At 36.4% G+C, this 17,219-nt stretch overlaps 1 protein-coding gene across 6 annotated transcripts in view; it reads left to right on the top strand.

Moving 5' to 3' along the window:
* SBF2 (SET binding factor 2) overlaps positions 1–17,219 on the top strand; it is a 232,184-nt gene that overhangs the window by 193,772 nt on the left and 21,193 nt on the right. For 2 of the 6 annotated variants that reach the window (XM_071427961.1, XM_071427960.1), the window contains exons 27-32: positions 1,584–1,780; positions 5,854–5,991; positions 6,931–7,026; positions 10,436–10,507; positions 13,014–13,198; positions 15,024–15,200. In XM_071427961.1, the coding sequence (XP_071284062.1) occupies positions 1,584–1,780; positions 5,854–5,991; positions 6,931–7,026; positions 10,436–10,507; positions 13,014–13,198; positions 15,024–15,200 (865 nt within the window). The remainder of the gene's footprint in view (positions 1–1,583; positions 1,781–5,853; positions 5,992–6,930; positions 7,027–10,435; positions 10,508–13,013; positions 13,199–15,023; positions 15,201–17,219) is intronic. The other 4 variants (XM_071427963.1, XM_071427962.1, XM_071427964.1 and 1 more) reach the window with 3 other exon arrangements.

The raw sequence follows: 17,219 nt of genomic DNA, 5'->3' as shown, positions 1-17,219 counted from the left end.
GCATTTAGCATCTCTTCTGTTCCGAAATAAAAAAGCAAGCTTCAGAAGCAATTATAAATAACTATTTTCTTCAAATTAAAAAATGTGTATTAGAGTTCACTTCATGAAAGTATTTACTTTCAAAGTTTGTCATGTGCTGAAAGTCACATGCTGTGTTTTAGCACATCAGCGTTACTAAGTCCTTTCTTTTTGTTGTGAAAGCTGATGTAGTTTGCTGACACTGCCCACAAAAATTACTTTTAATACAAAAGCCTATCTGCATGAGTCATATCAGAAGACATTTGCATTCTCTAGAGCCAGTTTAGGCTGGTCATTGCTTTCATTATGGACAATGGAATTGCCAGGAAGAAGGGCACAGAAGAAAAATACTAGATCCTTTCTTGTTTTCTGACTTGTCTAGAGTACTGGTTTTGTTTAGTCACCATGGAGTACAGCAGATGAAGGCATGAAATCTGTCCATTTTCATTATGCTTTGAACATTATGTGGACAACCCTTTCCTCCCCTAAACCATGAGTTTTTAATACTCTCTAGGCTTTTTTTTAACTATAATTAGTATCTGAAAGAATTACAGATCTCAGTATATAAATGCTTACCTACTGCTATATTACTGTGGTTGCTGTGTAGACTGTAAATAGCATGTACATTTATTTTGTCTGAGGGCAGTTGAATAAATGTCCAAGAATTGAATTTGCAGAAATAGTGTATATTGTAGAGGGAATAAAAGTTCTCTACTAAGCAGTTATCTAGTAACAGCTGTTTCTTGTTCCTCATCTTAGTTTCTTCTGAACACATGAAATTGGCACTTAAGTTGATTTTTTATTTTTTGGAGGCAATAGAAAATTATATTTCATATTGTTTGAATCCTTCTTTCACTAACATGAACAAAACTACCATCTTGCTTTTTTTGCTATCTTTAAAGTATTATATCAGTGAATGTTCTAATCTCTTAGTGCATTGCAATGTTTTAACAGAACACAAAAATGCAGTGTCAAGCACTCTGTTCCAAGGACTCCAACTGTAAAATTTAAATATATTTTTCCATAAACGAAAGACTATTGTTTTCATTGTGATACTTCAGGCAATCTAACATTCTTTCCTTTCAATTCTCATATTTCATATACAATTCTCAAAATGGAACTACTGCATCATCTGTGTACCTCAAAATTGTGTTTTCTGTCATGCTTAAAAATACGGCTTTATTATAGTGATAGATAAGAGATGTGCTAAGAAGAAAAATACTACCAAATAAAATGGAACCTTAAATGGAAAGTGATTAGTAATGAGAGTCTTACAAATTTTTCATAATTTAATTTCTATTTAAAATGCAGTTTGCTTAATGTATTTGCTAGGCTTGGACTAAAAATTACTTTAAAAATAAAAGTCATTCTAACAGTTAAAGTGTATTTCATTAAGGCTTAAAGTGCTATTCATTAAGTTCATTAAGACAGTTCAAGTGTATTTCATTAAGACGTGTTTTCAGCTTGTAATTTTAGAAATGTTATTTTTATTGCTGAGCATTTTGAAAGCAATTTTAATTGTTTAATTTTTTTTTTTATTTTTTTTCCCTTTGCTGTCCATGCAGCTATCCTGGGCTGCTGGTGGTCCCTCAGTCTGTGCAGGACAGCAGCCTGCAGAGGGTGGCTCGCTGCTACCGCCACAACCGCCTGCCCGTGGTGTGCTGGAAGAACACCAAAAACAGCACTCTGCTCCTCAGGTCTGGGGGCTTCCATGGGAAAAGTGTGGTGGGCCTCTTCAAATCCCAGAACACACATCCCACGGGTGAGTTGGTGCAGCCAGGCTCTCTGTAGGAGGAGTTTCACGTGGAAATGGTGATTTTGCCAGAGGAAAATCAGTGATTTGGTTGAACCAGAAGTCGCAGGGTGTAAGCGGTTATCTGATGTTATTAGTGACCATGTGTCAAAATCCTGAATGGTATGAAAGCAGTTCAAAAAATGTGAATGAATAATTTAGAGATTGGACCAACACAAGATTTATCAGAATAGTTTGTTTTAGTTTTTCAGAAGAGTATAATATTAGGGTAACATTAATTTTGGAAATAACATTCATCGACTTCCATCATTCACAGGCAGTGTTTAGGATACTTCTTCTGACTGCCTGGATTTCCATCTCATGCTAATGGCTTTTTCAGAGTTAATTTCATGCCAAGAATGAGTCAGTATTTTCTTTAATCAAACTGATAGTTGTTTAGAAATTATTCCAGAATTAGGCCATAATTTTTCTTTTTGGAGGAAAAGGAAATGTGAGGTCGAATTGGAGTACCAAAAACTCATTAAAGCATCAGAGAGGTTCTTATGTCCTGTTTATGTTTGCATTTTTCCCCAGTAATGGCTAAAAGGTGAGTAAAAGTTTTCACTCTATTCAAGTGTGTTCTGTAGAATTTTTCAAAACCTATAAGAAGCATACTGTACACTTATTACAAGTGCCATAAAAGTCATTTGAAGATTATGATTTAAATATTTTTACATAGCCCTCCATAATTTTTCCTTCACAGAATACCTTTATGAAACCCATGTTTTTCTTACTTTTAAGAGCAATTTTATCAGACATATTGAGGTTTTGTGTGTGTCAAATGCACCTTTAAAATCTCATTATTTCAAAGATATTAGAAAAATGTTACTAATGTTAGACAGTATCTGGACTGACTGTTAAGGCTAATTTGTGAATCACTGATTATCTGCTGAATATTCATTGCTATAACACTGATTGAATGTATCTCTTCAGTGTTTTGTGGGAACATTTTTTAGTTGGAGTGATGAGCAATGAGGGCAATGAACTGAAATTTATATAATGTGTTTTTGTTGAAAGGATTAATAGAATGAATCAGTGAAGTACCAGCAGTAGTTGGCACAGCAGCTGCCAAAGCTAATGGCAGTTCTCCCACATCCTTATGGTGTGAATCCCAGGCATGGCAATTCAAATGTTAGTCCTCAGCTGATTTAATATTGGTTGTCCTGGCTGAAATACAGATGAGGCATCTTTAACCTGGTACAACTAGAATAAATAGAAAAAATACCTTTTTTGAGACTATTGCAGGAATTGTCTCAAAATTATGTAAAGACAAACACTTGGATGTTTTCTGAAGTAGTTTTCTGATGGCTTCTTTCCTTAACTTTATATAAAGTTTATATAATTCTAACTTAATTTTATATAAGTCTATATTTTATATAGACTTTTATATTGCCATTGCCATATTCTCCACCAGAATATTATGGAGTAGATAAATGGATTGACAATATCTGTGTCTGACAGATACTTGCTTTTGGAGTTACTGCTCCTTTTAAAGTGTGAAGAAGATGGAGACTTCCCTCAGGAAGGCACAGCAAGGAATTTGGAGAATATTTCTAGGGTGTTTATCTTACTTTTAATGGAGTTGAAGCCTGTTGAAACAAAAGTGATCAGCAAAGGTAGTTGTACACAGCTGTCTCAGCAGGAGTTGTGTGCAGTGAAGGGAAGTCTGTAATGGAAAAAGTGTTGTGAAGCAAACTGAGAGGACAAAGAGAATCTGAAGTTAAATTCAAGTTGACAAATTCTGTCTTTCCTAAATAGGAGTAGGTTTTTATTGGTCAGTTCTGGGTTGATACAGAGAAACAAGGGGGGCCTGCTGGAACTTGGTGAACATTTTTGTGATTTCCTGTTACGTGGTGTGTTACGCAAGTTTTCAAAGCATAGTTGGAGGTCAGTGTGTTATATAAGAAGCACAGAACATATTTTTTGAGAAATTATGCACAGTACTTAATTTCTGTGTGGAACCAAACTTCATGTGCCACAGAATTGTATTTTCTAACATCTATCCAAAAAAAAAAGATTATTAACAGATGTTCAGATATGAAATGGAGAGTATATATCTTTTGAAATGTTCCTGCAAGTTGGTTTCTGAATTTGACCTCTCTGGGAATTCTGTTCCAGGGCACTTTAGTTCTAAATATGACATTCTACACCTAAATTAGCATTTATTGGTCAGCTACCCTATGGAAGGAACATTTATGTATCTTGGATGTAGTAACACTATCCAAGAGCAGTTATCTTGCTTCAGGCTGAATTATTGATTGTAACAGGACTTGTAAGATAAAGATGGAGCAACCTGTGACCAGGCATATAAAGTACATATTAGCAATGCAGGACTAAGCAATGCATTTCTTTCCTGAGACAAAAACAAAATTAAATGGGATAAAATTGCTACCAGGATCTCCATCCCCCATCTTTTGTTAGATCCATGTTTCTGTGGTGACCTTCCCATGGGATACAGCACGTGAAAGGTGGTGATTTCATGGAAATCCCAGTTCATTGCTGGTAGGGGCAATGCTTTGAGTCACCTCTATATGCTGCTGTGATGGGATGAGTTGTGCTGAGGATGAAGGGACAGATTTTCCATCTCTAAACATCACAAGGACATTTTTGCCCTCAGTCTTTAATTCTGGTATCTGCTTGGTCCAATGACAGACTTTGATGTAAGTTGAGCTGTTTTCTAAAATAGACACAATACTCTTCACAAAATAAACCTTTGTAAGTGCAAGTGGTATAGACATTATCCTTTCATTTAGACAGCTCATTTCTTTTAATTTAACTAAATTGTTAAGACCTAAATTGACTTTTTGTAGTATTATTTCAAGGGCTAGGGGACCCAGAGATCATTTCAGTAGATTTCAGGATGTGTGTAAATCCTGCTTAGGAGTAGAAGAGAAAATAATGTTCCTGCTCAGGCTTTTTCCACTTGCTCAGAAAGAAACAGCATGATGTATCCTGCAGGAAACATCATCACTTCCTAATTGGACTTTCAATTTAGATACTAATTTCTATCTTGAAATTTCTTTTGCCACCTCCAGCTAATTAGCTGACTGTCTATTAGTCTCCAGCATAGAATCTGATTGGATCATCATTGGAGAAAACTATTTACAAATTACCATTGTGTTTTGTCAAAATGTGCTCAATCGAGTTCTTTGACTCCGTCTCTTATTCCAAATGTTGGCTCTTGTGAGCAAGATACCAAGTCCTGGTTTAAGCAGCTATGAAACTTTTGCCCTACAGTAAGTCCAAAGATGGCTGCAATAAACTGGAATTCCAAAAATTTTGTTTGGTATTTGAAAAAAAACCCAAACTGACTCATTGATACTGAACACTATTTTGTCATCATGCTATGGCCCAGGACCTGAGCTTCATCTCCTTTCCTTGGGTCTTTGCACCTGGATGCAATGGGTGGAGTTTATGGTTGGGATCCCACAATGGTTGGCATTATTTGTTTTTCTCTTTTTTGAGGGTTTTTGGGATCCCACAATGGTTGGCATTATTTGTTTTTCTTATTTTTGAGGGTTCTGTGTTTGTTAATGGTTTCTTAATTTTTGTCATGGGCACTGTATCCCAAGGAATCTCCAAGTACAGGTACGTAACCCTTTTCTAGAATGAGGAAGAACTGATTGAGTATGGTTTTGACTTACTTTTGTTAAAGAAATAATTCTGTCTGTTCTCTGCACATTTTGCTATCAAGCAGCACAACCTTAGAAATGTTACTTTTTGTTTGGAGTCTGAAGGAAAAGCTGCATGATCTTTGCTCAGTTTGTGCTGATGTTATGGCTAGTGATGAATGTTTTAAGTAGTGACCATGAGGTGAAAGTTTCAGAAGTTCAGCTTTGTGTGGAATGCAAGAGAACACTGCTGGATCCTGCTGTGCAGCCAAGTGATAAACAGCTTGTCATCAGAGGAGAGGCTTTTTGAACCTTTGATAGACAAACCAGGACATTTTCAATGCTCTGCTTTACACAGTAAGCCTTTTATTCTGTGTATTTACAAATTGTATTTTTCTTTTTTAATGCATTCCATTCTTCTTGTGACTCTAGCCCCCACTTCTCTAGAATCTTCAAGCAGTATAGAACAGGAGAAATACCTGCAAGCCTTGCTGAATGTGATATCCGTCCACTGCAAAAGGAATGGCAGTAACACCCTCACTGTCAGCCCAACCATTGCTCTGTCTCCAGGTAAAACTCCTCTGTACAGGGCTTTGCTCTGGCTCAGCTGAGACTTTTCTCTGATTTAGTGATAGCTCAGTGTTCCATAGGAATTCTTTATTGTTAGGCTTTCCAGGTAGCCTGTTCACTCTTAGTTTCAGTGACTATGTTTCTCTGTGTAAAGGATATTTGTAATCTTTCCTGAAATACTTTTCAATATTAATCTGGCAGTAAATTCTTTTATAACTAATGAAGCATAAACTGCATATTGAATAAAAGACTACCAGATTTAAAAGGATGCAAAATCTGCTCTATTTTATATAATGAGGCAAAATCTGCTCTATTTTGTATAGTGAGGAAGTATGAGGTTGCAAGATCAGAACAGATAACATTGTTTAGCTGCAGCAGCAATGGAAGGCATAGAGGCCTCTTTATGCTTTACATACTCAAAATGGGTTTCTACTTAATGTAATTCCCAAATAGAGCTTTTTTTGCAGTGAAAATTAGTTCAAAAGACACTCTTTGATTTATGCCTAGGTGGAGCTATGAAGAAGATAACCCATGTTTTATTTCAGTTATTTTATGATGAAACCTAGTGAGGTTTAGGTGAGGGTAACCCCAACATGTCAGGAAGGACTGTGTGACTTGAAATTGTGTCTGTTTTGTCTTACTCAGTTGTAATTGCCCTAATACTGCCAAACAGTGGCTTTTCTTGTAAAGTAACACCACCCCAAAGTGTGTGTGCTTTGCTTCATTTATTGTAAAATATGTTGATTGCTTAGCTGTATCTAACACCTCCATACTGTTGCCAATGTACGCATTTGTGTTAAAAACTAAATCCAAAGTACAAAATTGGCAAGAATCCGCTGTATTGGGTGAAAAAGGGCATTTAATCAGTCATATTAAGTATTAGTCTGGTTAACACTGTAGCTTTTTTTAATCTTCTATTCTTTTTTTGGCTGACTTTAGGCACTGAAACGAGGGCTTCAAGAATGTCCACTGTGTTTAAGCAGGTAGTGCCAGGACATTTGGATGTAAATCTATCCAATAGCTTTGCTCGAGGAGGTTAGTAAGACTAGCTCAAAGTCTATTCTTTGAAGTAATAAATGATGAAAACTGTTAGTGAAATAAAAATAATTATACTCTTTATTGGTTTGTTGCTCTGTGAAACAACAAAACAGAAATTAGATTGGCCTCAGTCCACAATATTATCTAATTTCTGTTCAAATCCTTTACTTTCCATTGAAATGAAGTTGGTTTCATTTGGAATTAGTGAAAAATTAAGCAGTCAGATAGGGATTATGTTTCTAAATAATTTGGGATTCATTCATGTTTTTAATTTGTCTATGTATGGCCTGAAAATGCATATTTTTATATAAGAATTCTATAGACTTTAGAATCTGCAATTACAAATCACTCCAATATGTGTCTGAAGCTTTGCTGATGCTTTATAACATTCCAAATAATCTGTGAATAATTTTACTCCAAGTAGTAAGGACTTATGTGGCCAGGTGTAGTAGGTAAGGCAATACAGTGCATTTTTTGGAAATACTTATTCCTAGATACAGGGGCTCATCAGTGCCATTTCTACAAGAACATTTCTTTCTATTATGGGGATTCCATCTACCTTTAGTCTGATGAAGTTGGGATTTTTTTTTTATGTGCAACATGTACATAAATTAGTTCACCAAATTTCTTAAATGTAGGTTTGTTAAAATAGGGATGAATCTATTCCATAAAAGAGAGCATTTTATATTTGATTGATTACCTTTCAGCCATGAAGGCTCCTTCAACAGTTATTTCTAAGAATCTAAATGCTGTTTTTCTTCTCTTTTGATACTTTTAGCATCTGTAATTTGTTAGGTTTACATTTATCTGCTGAGGTTCATTGCAACCTAAATTTTCTTGTGGGATGCAAGACCTACAGCTCATATGGGGAAGGATGAAAATATTTTGTAGAGAAAAAAAATCTAGAAGAGGTGGGATGGGATTATGGAAACGAAGGAAGGCATAACAGAGAGGGAGGGAGAAAGGAAAATGCTCAGGGATGTGTAGGGAAGTGATGTGAGAATTGTAGCAAAAGGGAAGAGAGATGGGGCAGGAGAGGACATGGGGATCACCAAAGACTGGGGAATTTTCATGAATCACAGGAATTCTGTGCATTTTCATTAATCATAGTCAATGCATATTTCCTATGTGAGAGTTTTGTTTATGTTCTGTGCTCTCTGTGTCGTTCCTGTGCTGTAGCTGAGGTGAATAAAGCAGGTGATGTGGCTGAGGAAGCTGGGGCTGAGCAGGGCAGGAGGCAGTGGGGGCTGCAACCCTGGGGTGAATGAATGGGGCTGAGCCCAGCCTGGCTGAGCCCTGCAGCCCTGGCAGTGCTGCCAGCAGAGCTTTGCTTCTGCTCCATCCCCTTGTGCAGCACAGGGGTGCTGAGGGCCAGGGAAGGGGCTGCAGATAAGTCAGGGAAAGCTCTCCTGGTGCTGGGTGGAAATTGTCCTTTGAAGATAAAGGGGTTACTGAAATAACTGCTGCTGGTTTCTAGGATTAGAGTTCGTGCTAAGTGTGATGGGATGAGTTTGTTGCTGCTCAAAGAAGAAAAAAGGAGCCTGAAGGCAGAATGAGGTTACAGCCATGGTGTTTTATTGGACACTGGAGTCCCTTGGCTGAATTTCAGCAGTAATCAGGAGGAGGGCAGGGAAGTTATCTTGTGTCTTGCTGGATCTCTGCCACACCTGCCCTGTGTGTCTGAAAGGTGTCTGCTCACAGTTCAGCAGGACACAGGAGGACTCTGCTGAAACATGAGAATGTTTGACAAGAACAGTGGGAGCCCTGGGGAAGGTGAGAAGTTGACAGGGGAAGAGGGAACAGAGAAAGGGAATATCTCCCTGGAGAGAAGTAAACACTAGGGGGTTTTAGATTAGCTGACACAATTCTTTTAAAAGAAATTTAAAAATACACAGAGTATATAAAATCACTAAAATTGTTCTCAAATCCATTATCACAAAGTTCCTCATACTTGTTCTCAGCTAGATATATTTCACACGTGAAGCAGCAAGCAGCTATGGATTATACACCGTGCAAAATACAATAGCAGTGGTTTTGTGGTTTGGATTCTGGACCACTCCTTTCTTTCCTTGTGTTTATTATCACACATCCCAAGGCTCAAAAGCCAGGTTCAGCTATGATACACCAGTAGAAAATTACATTTTCTATTTTTTTGTGCCAGACAATGTATTTGTAATACATATAATTTTGAAAGATAAGTTAGAATATATGTTCCAGTGCGTGAACAGTACTTCTAATTTTTTTAAACCATCATTGTTCTGAACACTCATCAGCTGTTCTGAATATTTGTGTCTGTGTCAAGTAGGATTTTTTTTACTTTATCTGGAACATTGTCACAAAGCATCTGCCCAAAGCTCAGTCAAGTTGGTTTTGATCTGGAATATTTGGTCAAATACTTATTTTTCATAATATATTTTCATTCTTTGAACTTTTCTTGGTTGATACTTTCATGAGAGCTGTAAGTTCACTCAAAACTTAGAGCTTTTCCTCTTCCTTCCTTTGTAAGCATAAATTGGTTCTTCAGAGCAGCACTTCTTACCTGGCATTGCTGTGTCATTTAGCAGAATAAAAAGTTTCCTCAGTATATTTTACCACTATTGGAGAAATAGTAGGATATTTATGATTAAAAACTTTTTAGAGAATTATTTCCAAATTTTAGAGAATTATTTCCAAAGCAGGAAACATTAACATTTTAAGTATGGTTTAATAGAATATTTGTATTAAAAGGACTCAATTATGTTGATGTGGGTTTTGGGCCAAAGATAAATGCACTGATAAACACATAAGGCTCCCACAGAAAATGGTGATTTTTGCAAGAGGAGAGAAGATCTCTTTCTGTGGTAGTTATTACATGTTTTCTAAATTCTATACTTGTACACAAGCTTTTAAAAATGTTTGCAGGTGTACAGAACTAATATCTTGCATTCTGCTTTAATTTTGAGGTCCATCAAATTCTACACTTAATGTCCCTGGACTAAACCAGCTCTTTATAACAGGCATTAATGTTGGGATTTTGAATTAAACTAACTTTCAGCTGGATAGAAACTTTCAATAAATTATTCAACAGAATGATTTAATCATTACATTTCCTTTGGTATTATAATTATGGAAAAACACATGGTGGCTTTGCAACATGTCTGAAGCTATTGCAATGACAATGGAAATTATTCCTGTTTGATAAATGGATACCTCCTTCCCATTTTATATTGGTTTTGTGGCTTGATTGATGTTTTGTCTTGTGATGCCTGAGATTTGTGCTGTCTGATAAATCATGTACTATAAAGAAATGCAATATATCCCAGATCTTTGGAAATTAATAAGTAACCCTTTTCTTCTCTCCTGCAATGTGTTTCGCTGCAATGTGCATTCCATTCCTCCTCCTTCTGTCTTTACTGTTATCTGCCAGTGCTTGGGCACAGAGATAAATGTTTCACTCATTCCAATTCCAAATCAGCAACTAAGGAAAGAGTCCACCAAGGTACTGTATTCTGTGTCCTGAAAGCCCATTCTTTTCTCCCATCTGCTGCTACTATGTCTTAATTCATTCTAAAGTGATACTGACAGAAAGCTTTGTTTCTGCACTAACAAAATTTTGAGGGTTTTGGCTCAGTGTTGTGGAATTGTTACATTTTGGAGGTTTTTTGCCCACTGAATGTATGCACAGTGACTGTGATGTAACACAGAGTCATATACAGAAAAATTTCTGTGTGAAAATTTTAAACAGCTAGAAATCAGTTCTGGAAAAGAGTTTAGTATTCCTACTGATTTAGGAAAATAGCTAAGAAACACTTATCTAGTCAATGAATTTCTTTCCATAGTTATTATTAATTTAATGAACAGGGGAAAATGGATTACTGTCAAATCAGAAAGTCATTATAATACAGTAATACACAAGCTACTGCTAACAAAAATAAAGTACTAGGCAAAAGTACAGTAGAAACATAATTGTGCCTTTTAATCACTGCTGTCCATGCTGGCAAGCATTTTCATCTGCATGTTTTTGTAGCCAGTTTTGTTGCTTTTGGTGTGCCACAAGTGCTGATGATGAGTGCATTTGTGAAATGCTCCAAAGTGTCACTGTGTATTTTTGTACTCTTCATCTTTGGGGCCAGCAGTTTGTGTTGGAAATTTTTCATGCCAAATGAATAAGAACTTCTTTCTCTTATTAAAGAGATCACAGAAATCTGTGATTTCTGCTTGCTAAAGTCTCTATTATTTCACATGTAGTAGCTGAGACATGGAATAAAAGTTTGTACTAAACACCCTCCTTTACTGCTTGAGGTGTTTATAAAAGTGGCTGGCTGTGAAGTGGGAGCTTTTGAGAGGTGTTAGTGCCCAGAACTCCTTGCCAGCCACTCTCAGTTGCTGCAGTTCATCTCCTCACATCTCAGACTAGCAGCCAGACAGGCAGACAAGCTAAGCTGTACAGACAAGTCCCTGTTAAGAGTTACTGTACATAATTATTTTTTAATAGAAACACAATCTTGCTTCTAAAAAATAGAATAAAATTATTTTGCTGGTTGAGCTATCTCAATGGAATTTACTGTTATCTACATCTTTTTTCTTGTGTGCAAGAAATGTTAACTATGCACATTGTTGGATTTTCCTGAAGAGGGGTGGGTGTTGGTCCTACAGTATCTAAATTTCTAGTACTATGAGGTATTTCTGGTGCCTCTTTTGGATATCTTGCTTCACAGATTTATGGACAAGAGTCTCTTCTGATAATCTGATTTACTGCATATTAGGATAAAGAATTTCACACTGCCATTTAGATGCCAAATTTAGTGTACTTTGAGGGATTTGATTTTCAAGTAGTGCTATTCATACTCTGAGAATCCAATACCTTTCCCATGCCTCACATTGCACACACAAAAACAATCTCACAAAATCCTGGTTATTAATTGAGGTACAAGAAACAGAAAAATATTTACTGCTTGTTTTTTCTTCTAGCACTAAACAGGCCTTGTCAATCTGATTTTAAAAATCAGATTAAAAACCCCTACTTTCTTATGTTAAAGTCCCCAAAGCTTGCTCAAGCATGATGAGATGAGAGCATGGCTGTGTGCTGTAGAATTTCCCCTCCTGGCAGTGCCAGTGGAGCTGCAGCAGCCAGATGTACACTGTGCAGAGTCAGAGTGCTGCTGGGGTGTTGGGGTGATGCTGTTCTGTAGTAAAATGCAATGATTGGCATCTGACTCCATTGATCCAGAATGCTGAACAATTGCTTTGGTAAAATAGATTATATTACATTATACTATATTAAAGAGATACATATACTATACTATACTATACTATACTATACTATACTATACTAAATTACACACTAAAGAAAAACCCGTGACTGTCTCGAGACAGCCAGGACACAGCTTTGACCCAATAGGCCAATGAATATGAACAACCATCACCAGAACCCAATTAAGAACTCCCTTCAGGTAAACAATCTTCCTAACACATTCTGCATGAGCAAAAACAACAGGAGCAGCAAGTAGAGATAAGAATTGCTTTCTCTTCTTCTCTCTGTGCTTTTCCAGGAAAGAACCCTGAGAGAGAGAATTATGTCTCTCTGTTCAGAGAATGTGAATGCCACACCATTCAAGGATTGCTGCTTCCACATCCCACTGCACTTCACGTTGTTGCCAGCTTTGGGATTTCTGCACTTTCCTGATTTCTGTCCCTCTAGAAATTTCATTTCCCTGAACTTACATGGACATTGCTATTTGCAAATTGTGGTTTTTCACTGTGTCACTGATATCATAGCAACCCTTTTCTCTACAGTAGAAAGCAGAGTTAGATGAGAGTCTGAGGTTAAACTATGCAGTAGGATGGTTTTGACAATTTCTGTTACAAATCGATTTCTTTCCAGTACATGCTCTTAATTATGTCCTTAAATGTGCATGTGACACATTTAAGCATCTATGTAAGTAAATATGATCTCCAGTGCCTCACACAAAATGTTTTTTTAAATATTCTTCATCCTTATGAAGGTGTATGGGCGAGTCTTCGTTCAAGCAACCGATTTATCAACACTCAGACTCCATTCATTGATGTTGGTGCAAGGCTTGCAGGGAAGGATAATCCCCCTCCCTACAGCAGCAGCTCCTTTCTGCAAAGCCAGCTGCTGAGAAGACAAGCAGCCCTCTACATATTTGGAGAAAAATCTCAGTTACGGGTAATGACAATTTAATTTTTTTTCACGTTTAATGTAGTTTTTATTTGGTTGAGTTTAATTACTCTCATGTTGTTACAAACAGTAACTGGTATTCAAAGTAACATGGAAATCTGTTATGAAGGAAACAAAATGTTGTTAGCTGGGGAAGCAATTAAAAGAGAAGGAAACCTTCATTACTGTGGGCAGCACTAAACTCACACAAAGCCAAATTGATGAGAATAAAGCCAACCCAGAACTCCTGATTTGATTGCATGGAGAGGACCATGATGTCTACAGTTTTGTACATATTATTTGATAGATTTTAATGGTTTAGATGAAAATCTATCAAATAGATTTTAATCTAAACCAATTCGAAATTGTTTGAAAAACAGGTATCCTCTAATTCTTAGTAGTTTTACTTGTTTTCTGAAAATGTTTTCAGATTTTTTTTAATCTCTACATTCAAAGATTTAAAAACCTGGTTTCTTCTACTTTCTTACTCAAGATATGAACATACATAAAATATTAAAGTATTTTTTGAAATACAAAAAGTCCAAACCCCATTATTGGTAGTAGGAAAACACATCATTATTCATTTTTTTCTGAAATTATTTTCTGTCAAGAGGTGGAGGATACATGCTGTACCAGAATAATGAATCAATTACATAGAATTAAATTACTATATTCCACTAATAATGACTGTTTCTATTTGTTTGATTTATTAATGAATAAGTGAAGAGTTCAGTCATGCATCTACAGCTGTGTAGCAGAAACTACTGCTTTATTCTGCTAAATATCACATGAAAGAAACTGATGAGGCAAACAGAAATACTCAACATTTTAAAGAAATGGTGCTACATTCCTCAGTTGCTTTTGTCATGCATTATTACCACTTGCCATTGTTGAGTTATTGAATTTATTTTTGAACCATGCAAAGTATAAACAGAATTAAAACCAGGCTTTCACTTTCCTGCATTTTCGATTGGCATTCTATGAAGGAGCTTAATGAAGATTATTTGCAGGCCAAGTTTAATTCAATGAAAGCAATTTTTGAAGAAAACTCCAAAAGTTTGGCATGCACATCTTCAGTGATGCTTCATACATGAGAATTGTTTTTCCTAGTAATGTTCTCCATATTATCCTTTTCATCATAATCCATTGGGGTTTGGTGGGGGTTTTTTTCAGTCAACTAACTTGGTCTCTTAATTCAGTCCTCCTCTCTTATTGCTGAATGCAGTAAGTTAAATAAAACATGAGGAATTCTGCTAGGAAAATCATCCAGCTGCTGCTCTGTGCTGAACAAGGTACTTCAGCCAAACAACTCCCTCAATGCCCAGTGATGGTTTAGATGACTCAGCTGCTTTGCACTTATGGGGCTGCTTTTTGGGTGTGGGGGTTACTTTTTTCTGCTTTATTGAACTCCCAAAATGTGCCCTGCATTCTTCATATGTCATCCACACAGATATTTTCATTTTTATTTGTTTATTGTTGATTAGCTTTAAAAATGTTAAAGGAAGTACACTGTGTTGTATATAAGGAACTGAACAGAACTGGACTTTGGTTTTTCACCACTATTACTGCTAGAATAATTCTATTATTGAGAATATGGCTGCTGTGCAGTACATTCTGCTGTTATGGTTATAGTTGGGTGCTTTATTGTGGTACATTTTGCAAGGATTTTTATTATATTTTTTATTATCCTGGGCAGGTGTTTAACTACACCGATTTTTCATGAGGAATTAATTACTTAGCAATAAAGCAGGCAAGGCTTTAGGATTTAAGGAGACTGTCAGTGAAAAATATGCTTCCCTTTTAAATTACATCTGCTGTTGTCCTTTTCATACAGGGGTTCAAACTAGATTTTGCTTTGAATTGTGAATTTGTTCCTGTTGAATTCAGTGACATCCGGCAGACAAAGGCGAGCTTTAAAAAGCTGATGAGAGCTTGTGTTCCCAGCACTATTCCCACTGACTCTGAGGCAACATTCCTCAAAGCTCTTGGGGAGTCAGAGTGGTTCCCACAGGTAATTCATCTGACAGGTACTTCTGATAATCTACATGCAGTGCTGCTCACACAAAATAAATTCCAAGCTGTTGTGACAGAGGACTATTGTGTTCTAACCAGCTGCTCTTTGCTCACTGTAGGCTCTTTGCATGCTCTCTATTCTGGCATTACACAGGCATTACTATTATTTTAATGCCATCATAATATTTACAAATAGGGGAGGCTTTTTTGTAACAAAATTTATGTTTTATAACATGGAACACACAAGGAGAGGTGACTGTATCTGTATACATTCATAGTCTTGATTTTAAATTATTTTTCTTATTTTATATTTTTTAAAAATCAGAAAAAGAAAGTGTGGGATAAAAATCAGAAAAAGACAGTGTGGGATAATTAATGAGCTTTTTGATTTTAAAAGTAATATTTGACTCTTCCTATGTGTTCCCACCCTGGATTTTGATATGCACAAGTTAAAAAACAAGCAAATATCTGTTGTGGGATATGGGGAAGAGAGGATTCTATGTATGTTACTCTCTTCTCTCTGAATCTGTACCTTTATTTCCCTATCTCATATTCCTTTACATAAATATTCACCAAACAAAGGCAAGACTGGAGCAAACTTTGCAAGATTCAAATTAAGAAGGATGTGGGAAAGCCAGCTCTTTGTGAATCTAAAAGCACTTTAATTACAGTGAATGGTTTTTAACAGCTGCTTGTTATGTCTGGAAACCCCTGCAGAATATACTTTTCTCAAATGCAATTAATCACAGAAAGCAGAATAGAATTATGCTGATTTCTTAAGGAGGAAATACTTGTGAGGAACTTGTCACTTATCACAGATCAGGAAATGCACTCCTGGTTGAAATGTGCTGCAAGGAGGGGCTCAGCTTCTTCCCTGGGCTGAGAGCAGGAGCTGCTCATGGCTGGGGCTGCCCACCGAGGTTTGCAGGAAGGGGAGAAGTTGGGAGAGCATGAAAAAGACCTGACTTCCTCAGCATGTGAATATTTTCCATCACAGAGTGGTTGAGCAAGTTCATAAGTGTAGATAAATTAATCTACTGTAATTTCACTATTGAATTAATGAAATAAACTTGTTCCCTGCAGCAGCCCAGGGATGGAGGGCAGATAACACTGGGCTTCTCTCTTTTGGCATATTTCAGAGGATCATTCCTTGCTTTGGGTGCATCACTCTGCTGAGGGCTAGGACATCATGTCACACACTGGCTTTGTTATATTTAAACCACATTTCCGTGGTTTAAATCATGTCATATCTGACTTACGTGATAAAGCTAATTTATGACTGATAAAGTTAATTTATGACTGATTTGGCACATTTTCTACTATTCCCATGGAAGAACATAGATCTGTCATCTCAGAAATGTTTTCATTGTGTTAAGCTTTCCTCTTCTGGGCAATAGAAGTTTAAAATTACAGATTTTAACACTGTATGGACTATTTCTTTATAAGAATGTGAATGCATAGAGGAAAATTGAACACTGCCCTGAACACAAATTTAAAAAATAGTGGTTTGCATTGTTAACAATGAGTCTGTAAAACCAGATTGCATATCAGTTTCCTCGTTAAAGATGGGAAGAAACAGCCTCTCTTCTGTTTTACTGCCTAAGAAAGCACAGAAGAATAAACAAGCTTGGTTTTAAAAGTGGTTCTCTTTTCAGTCTTTTCTTATAAAAATTGCAGGAAAATTAATCTGTTTGGGTTTAGGTTTTTTTTCTAAATAATGGCTATGTGAATGCTCAGAGGAGTCAAGGTTTTTCTATCACAATTTCCATAGCAATATTAATCAGATTTTTAAGAGGAAGAAAGCCAGACTGCCATGAAAAAGGATAAATTTTCTAAGGTTTAACTGTTGTTTGGTTGCACAACCAAGCAACTTGCTCTTGTTTTCTTCAATTTCATTTTCTTCTCACTTTCCTGTGCCTTGTGTACTTCTTGAACTTACTTATTTCCTTTCATACATGATCTTAGGTGTTTCTTACCATCTTTTGTTTGTTTTCCTGTACTGTTTTCTTCCTTCTTT

This window comes from Agelaius tricolor, unplaced genomic scaffold, assembly GCF_023055355.1.
Source record: "Agelaius tricolor isolate 1412-34295 unplaced genomic scaffold, bAgeTri1.0.p SCAF_5, whole genome shotgun sequence".
NCBI classification, from domain to species: Eukaryota; Metazoa; Chordata; class Aves; order Passeriformes; family Icteridae; genus Agelaius; species Agelaius tricolor.
Note: the sequence above shows the minus strand (reverse complement) of the source record. Positions and strands in the feature narration are given on the sequence as shown.